The sequence below is a fragment of the Phyllobates terribilis genome, unplaced genomic scaffold (genome assembly GCF_046119375.1).
Source record: "Phyllobates terribilis strain yellow unplaced genomic scaffold, ASM4611937v1 Scaffold_1__5_contigs__length_1240528914, whole genome shotgun sequence".
Classification (NCBI taxonomy): domain Eukaryota; kingdom Metazoa; phylum Chordata; class Amphibia; order Anura; family Dendrobatidae; genus Phyllobates; species Phyllobates terribilis.
Window position 1 is genome coordinate 42,610,217 of NW_027362761.1, and position 6,591 is coordinate 42,616,807.

Genomic DNA, 6,591 nt, shown 5'->3' on the forward strand with positions numbered 1-6,591 from the left:
GACTGGGGCTCCACTATGACTTTGTTGTGTGCCTATCCAGCTTTCCAGGAGTGCACACAACTAGGGTATGGTTCAACATTTAAGTTTTTAGTACAGTTTTTGAAACCAAAGCTAAGAGAGGTCTGACTCTTTCTGCATAGGTGTTTACCATTTATTAACCATTCTGGGTTTCCGCGTCAAAAACTGCATAAAAAAACTTGAACCTAGAAATGTACCTTATAAGTAACTGAAAGTATTCCTCTGCACTGCAGCTGTAGCTTTACTGACAAAACTGGAAAACTGCACCACAAAAATACAGAGTAGAGCTTCAGTCTAATAAGGAACCAGGGATTCAGACTTCTCACTGAAAGTTGCAAAAATATTTAGATTTGAGAGTCCTCAGTGGTTGATACCTTTTAATGGCTAACTGAAAAGATGGTAACAAATTGCAAGCTTTCGAGACTACGCAGGTCTCTTCATCAGGCTGGTATACCACAAAATCATATATATTTTCCCTATATCAAAATGAAAGTTGCAAGAAATTGCAGAATTGTGTTCCACCATGATTTACAGATTAAACAGATGTCAGATTAAGATCTCACCGATATTTTGGTTAAAGGGCTTATGGGATAACATACTGCCTGATACCTGGATCTAGAACAGAGAAGTGGCCACACATACGTGGTCACTCTGCATTAGGGTCTATGCCATGCACATCTTAACAGCGTGTGTTAGCACTGCATTGACTGCCTGCGTTCTGCTGACAACTCCTGCATGACAACTGCAGAACATTGAAATTCCCACCTCCTCAGTAGGGTTCAATTTTTTGCCAGTAGTCAAGTCTGAACATTTTATTATGTAAGAAATTGCTAGATATGCACGTTTGCGATATAATTATTAACCATTAGGGGAAGCAATAGTAAACTGTATAGTGGAAGGATAAACTAAATCTGCCACTTACTGCATCACATACAGGTGTCTGATAGATAGTATAACACTATTGATCAGCGATAACCAAGAAAATGACATGAGTTCTCTGGATTCATCTTCATTCATATTCAATGGGTGCTTGGAAACAGTGCTGTCCAAACCCCTCGACTCATACAAGTGTCAAAGTGCTTTCAAGAAATGACTCCAGCATTAATTCTGGGAAGCAAAACCACTTGACAACAACACATCTGAATAGTTCAGCCCACATAACATGTGATCGGCTGCTAAGCCAACATAGACACGGACCTTTATTAACTCTTTCTGTGCTGCGAGGACACAAAACAATATCTGCAGGACCTATATTTCTTACAATCATCCATGGATGACCACCTTGATCCCCAGGATGCTGGTCTTTAGCACAGCTGTACCAAAAATCATTTTACCCCAGATTGAGCCAAAATGCCTTGTGCAATTTGTCTATTACTTGCTTTCAAATCTTAATTTGAGATAGTTGCATTGCTTTCTTGAGATAAAAAAAAAAGAAAAAAAAATTATTTGATGATTCATTAATAGGGAAAAAAAAAATTGTAGGAGGATTGACATTACCAGAAGCATTTACTGATAAAATCTTGAGATTTGATAAAGATGAGTAATCTCATCAGACGTGAAATAAAAAGCCTATTTATACTGACATAATAATTTTGTAGCTAGACACTGTAACCATGGCAATAGTGACGAATACCGAAATTTAGATTTACACTGGCATGACAAAATAAATGTGAAGAGGAGGAAATACTGATAGATCCATATTCTTTGCCACTGACTCCACACATGTAAAAGAAATTATTTCAATAGGAGTCAGTGAAAACAGTGCATTTCTTAGGACCACTAAGTACACCCAAATACACACACACTGCATCTCACACACACTGCATGTTACACACACACACACACACTGCATGTTACACACACACACTGCATGTTACACACACACACACACACTGCATGTTACACACACACACTGCATGTTACACACACACACACTGCATGTTACACACACTGCATGTTACACACACACACACACACACTGCATGTTACACACACACACTGCATGTTACACACACACACACACACTGCATGTTACACACACACACACTGCATGTTACACACACTGCATGTTACACACACACACTGCATGTTACACACACACACACACACACACCATGTACCTTTCATCCCTTACCATACATTGGTTATGAGCATTGCCTGAACACAACCATTTAGATACAGTGTGACAGTCCTTTTGTAATATGTCCCTGTCCCATTTGCAGGCATCAATGATTGTCATTGCAGATCATGGAGCAGAGAGGTCTTTGACCAGAAGTCTGGGGGATGCTATGTGGTGGTTGTGCTGCTGCTGCACATTTCTGTAGCAGGGTAAATTTCATCATATGGAGGAGGTTGCTCATTAGGTAGGGGGTAACAGTAAGGGTATGATGGATTGAGATCGGGGTCCATTGGGGAGTAACCAGGCAGCTCTAGAGAGGGGTGGCCACCACAATGTACTTCCACCCCTGCTTCATCAAATAGGTGGAACACCCCAACATTGATGTAGGATACCGTCTGGAAGGGGAAGTCCCCAGGGGAGAAGTCATGCTCTTCATTAGAAAAAATGGAGCCCCTGTTCTGCCTCTGGTAGCGCCTTCCCCCACATCTCCTTCGTCTCCTGCGGCGCTGCTGGGAGGATTTGTAGTTTTTTACTAGCAACAAGTTGATGAGCCCCAACAGACACTCCAGGGAGTTAAAAATGGTGGAAATAACCAAACCCCGCTGGTAATCCTTGAGCTTCTGGCACTTGGTGGTACTGCTGCCTGCCCCAGGAGTTGGCTGCTGCAGACAGAAGTGTGAGTACTTCCGTTCCACAAGTGACACAGTATCCCCATCTATCACTGCCCCAGCGAAGGCGCTCAGCACTCCCAACATGAAGACCAGCACGCCGAGGAGGAGGAAGTTCTGGCTGCCGGGTTTACTTTCTCCTGATGCATCCTCTCGGCAGCAAAGCAAGGCAGAACCCAATAGAGAAAGGCCAGCTGAAAGCAGTAACCCGGAGTAGAAGGCGCCGGCGGCTGTACCCAGTCGAAATGGCTCACCCTTTAGCTCAGAGCCCAGGGAGAAGCACTTGAGGCCCACGGCGGCGGCACTCAGGGCGCAGGCAAGCAGGAAGCAGCTGGACAGCGCAGCGCAGGCTCCCCGGACACCCCACTTCATCCTCCGCGCCGGCCTCTCTTCTTCCAGCACCCCCTCCTCTCCTTCTCCTCTTCCTCCTCCTCCTGTGCTCCGGCCGGCTCTCTCTCCTCATCCTCCCGTGTCCTCCTCCCCAGCTGCCCTTTCCAGGAAGGAGGTGGTGGGGTCTGGAGAGGACATGCTTTAGGGAGAGAGCTTGTAGAGCTGCATGCACCAAGGCTCCGCCGGGTATCCTGCGTGTTGGAGTCCAGTCAGCGGCAGCTGTGGTATCATGCAGCAGCAGCAGCAGCAGCAGCACGGATCTCGCTCACTGCACCTTCCCTGCCTCTGCACATCGCATTATCTCACTGCTCTTAGGAGAGAATTAAATATTGATGGGGATACAGGCAATGTGCGGAGGAATAGACAAGAAAGCCTGTCAGACCTCACACCAGCCAGCTCTGCTGCACGCCAGTCCGCTTTAGACTAGGAGGGAAAAAAAAACACAATCACTTAGCAGTTGATGTCATGAAGCCCACACAGAGCTGAATCCCTCCCCCAGAATTGCTATCTTTAACCTGCATGTCTTCGAAGCAGGGAAGAGGTTAATGGTGCAAGAGGCTAGTTGTATGAAGAGGAGCTGCTTCATTGTGTAAATGCTGCATTGTGACAAAAGCACCAAAAATAGGGAACCTGAGCATCACAAATCGCTGCCATCGCTGTAAGAATTCACGCGTTAATTACCATTTTCCTCCATTGGCGGTGTTTAGTTTCCAGTTACATGCAGTGCTGCAAAGACGTTGGATGCGTCCTATGATTGCCATATACACGCTTTCTCCTAGTACTATCAGCAATGGGCATCATGAAATGAGGGGTGAAAGACTGCAATATATACTGTTTGTTCTACTGTTAAAGTTTTGTATTCTAAGTCAGTTCTGAACGGTAATAATGTGTTTCACAGAACAGAGACATCATGCTAAGTTTACAGGCCCAAGGCACTTACTGTACCAGAAAGTGGCCTTTGCTGAATAATTGGATTGTAATGAGGATTACTGTATGAAACAACAGGTCTGTGATATTATCTAGGTATACAGGATCAAACAATTCAGCAAGCCTACTGTATGAAGTGAATGCATTATGAGAATATGCTGGCAGTGATAACGTATTGTACCGGCTGATCCATGGGAAGTAAGACTTTTCACACCAAAACATTAAGCCCTATTGAATCTGAGAAATGAAGAATAAAAGGAATCTACAATTTTTTACCTTTATACATCGGAGAATACAATATATACCAATCATTATGGAAAGGACTTTATTGCTAATAAAAATACCCTGATAGGAAATTTCTGGGGCCAAAGCAGTGCTATTGCAGTGGTGTGTAATTTAGACCAAGTCACACGTTCAGTGTTTGGTCAGTATTTTCCATCAGTATCTGTAAACCAGAACCAGGAGTGGAACAATCAGAGGAAAAGATATAATAGAAACACGTCACCACTTCTGTATTTATCACCCACTCCTGGTTTTGGCTTACACATACTGATGTATAATACTAGCCAAATACTCAATGTGTGCACATGGCCTTACTCCTGAGGTGTTTCAGAGAAAACATTGTTTGAAAAGCCGGCCAGATATTATGCTTCTCAGCTGACTAGTCCTAGTGGCCGGTCCTACAAATAGGTAAAGAACAAGCATTTCAGAGTACAAAATGCATGGCTGCAACAACGGAAGCAGAGCATGATTCTCTTTAAGGTTCTCTTTAAACTGTAAAAAATAGATTATACCATGAAGTACAGAAGTAGCCAAGTTTACCTTAACACATATAACACAGCGCTGGGACTTCACAGCACAAAAAGTGTCATTTGTCACCAGTCACTAGCTTGTGCAATGTTAGTTTATCTTAACCCTTTTAAGTGAGCTAACCTTCTGTGACAAGTTATTTGGTACAGATTATCAAATTAATCTTGGCTACATCTATAGCTTGGAAAGATTTACTTATGAGGACTGTGAAAGGCGTATTTTAATCTCAGACATTTGTGGAATATCCACATGATGGAAGTTTGCTCATAGAATTGAACAAAGAAAGCTGCTCATGTGCGTCCACATTTAGTGGTTGGGCTGTCAGGGGACCTCTGGAGATAGGCGCGAGTCACAGAGGTAACCCATTCTGTACATATGTCATACATACAGTATGCAACTTGTCTCTTCACAGAGGAAGAGGAAATGAACTCTAGTGCCACCTATAGGAAGTAGTAATCCTAAAAGTCAATATCGACCCTTTAATGCTTTAACAAGCCTTGTCGCATGACTTAGGATAAAAGCTATACCAGAATCTCAATATGCAGACACGTACTTTGGGGTGTTGCCCCTCCTCAGTGCAAAGCATGAAATCTGTTTTTTGCTGTATAAGAGTCTTCTATCTGGGATCTAAGGGGTAACGTTTCTCCTTGTGGAGAGTGACATGCCTGATATGAAAGTGTAAGGAGACTTATAGGCCGTGCAATGCTCCTCTAGGAAATTAAATATGCAAATTGCCTCTTTAGGGAGGAAGAGGACTAGAATTCTAGTGCCATCTGTTGGAAGTAGCAATCCTAACAGTCAATATCAACCCTTTAACGAGCCTTGCTATATGACTTAGGATAAAAGCCAAATCAGAATCTCAATTTGCAGACACGTGTATAAATCTTCTTATTCTGGCATGAAAACGTTACCCCTTATACATACAGTGTCTAACATGAGAATGCCTGTTTAAACAAATGTTAAAAAATTGCATCATGGATTGAGAAGCTATGAATGGAAACATCAAACGAGCTAATAGGCAAGGCTCTGTTCACATTTAAACTGTATGCTTGGTTAAGAGCTTCCATCATAAAATCTGTAACTTCTACCATGAAAATTAGCACAGAATACTACGCTATATCACCCAGTGAAATGATTGAAACCCCACAGACACTATTTTAAGCAGTTTTGGCTGTTGGATGCCGCTTGTGTCCATCATGTGATTGATGCGTCTCCTACATAAATTCCATTTTTCCTTTTCTTTAACAGAACAGAAATTGAATTCTTAATGCAGATGAGAACAGTCGGAATAGATTTGTTTCTTTTGGATGGAAAGTAGACTGTATAAGACAAAGGAGTTAAATCAGTTCTTAGAAAGATGAAAGTCTTATTCTAAATGATAATCCAAATAGTTCAGGTAAGTTCATACTGGCTTTCTGAGAGAATGACAAATCCAGGTTTTGACACTCTATTTAAATAAGGAGATCCTCACTGATGTGGACATGTTTAGTGGCAAAGTTTTTTTCTTACTTAACCCTGCTGTTCTGTCTGGTCAAAAATGACCGAATTTGAAATTTGATATTTTTTAAAATATTCATTATACGGTTCTGAAACTTGTGGTTCATTGACTTTTCCTCATTTGAGGGGTTCTTACTATGGGTATGTTTTCTTTTTTGTTGT

General features: G+C 42.3%; 1 protein-coding gene across 1 annotated transcript; it reads right to left on the reverse strand.

Annotated features, from left to right (window-relative positions):
* Positions 1-2,095: 2,095 nt before the first annotated feature.
* On the reverse strand, positions 2,096-3,750 carry TMEM271 (transmembrane protein 271). Its single transcript, XM_073661126.1, has one exon. It carries the CDS (start codon positions 3,175-3,177, stop codon positions 2,305-2,307), a length of 873 nt encoding a protein of 290 aa, XP_073517227.1. The 5' UTR covers positions 3,178-3,750; the 3' UTR covers positions 2,096-2,304.
* Between the last annotated feature and the right edge of the window lie 2,841 nt (positions 3,751-6,591).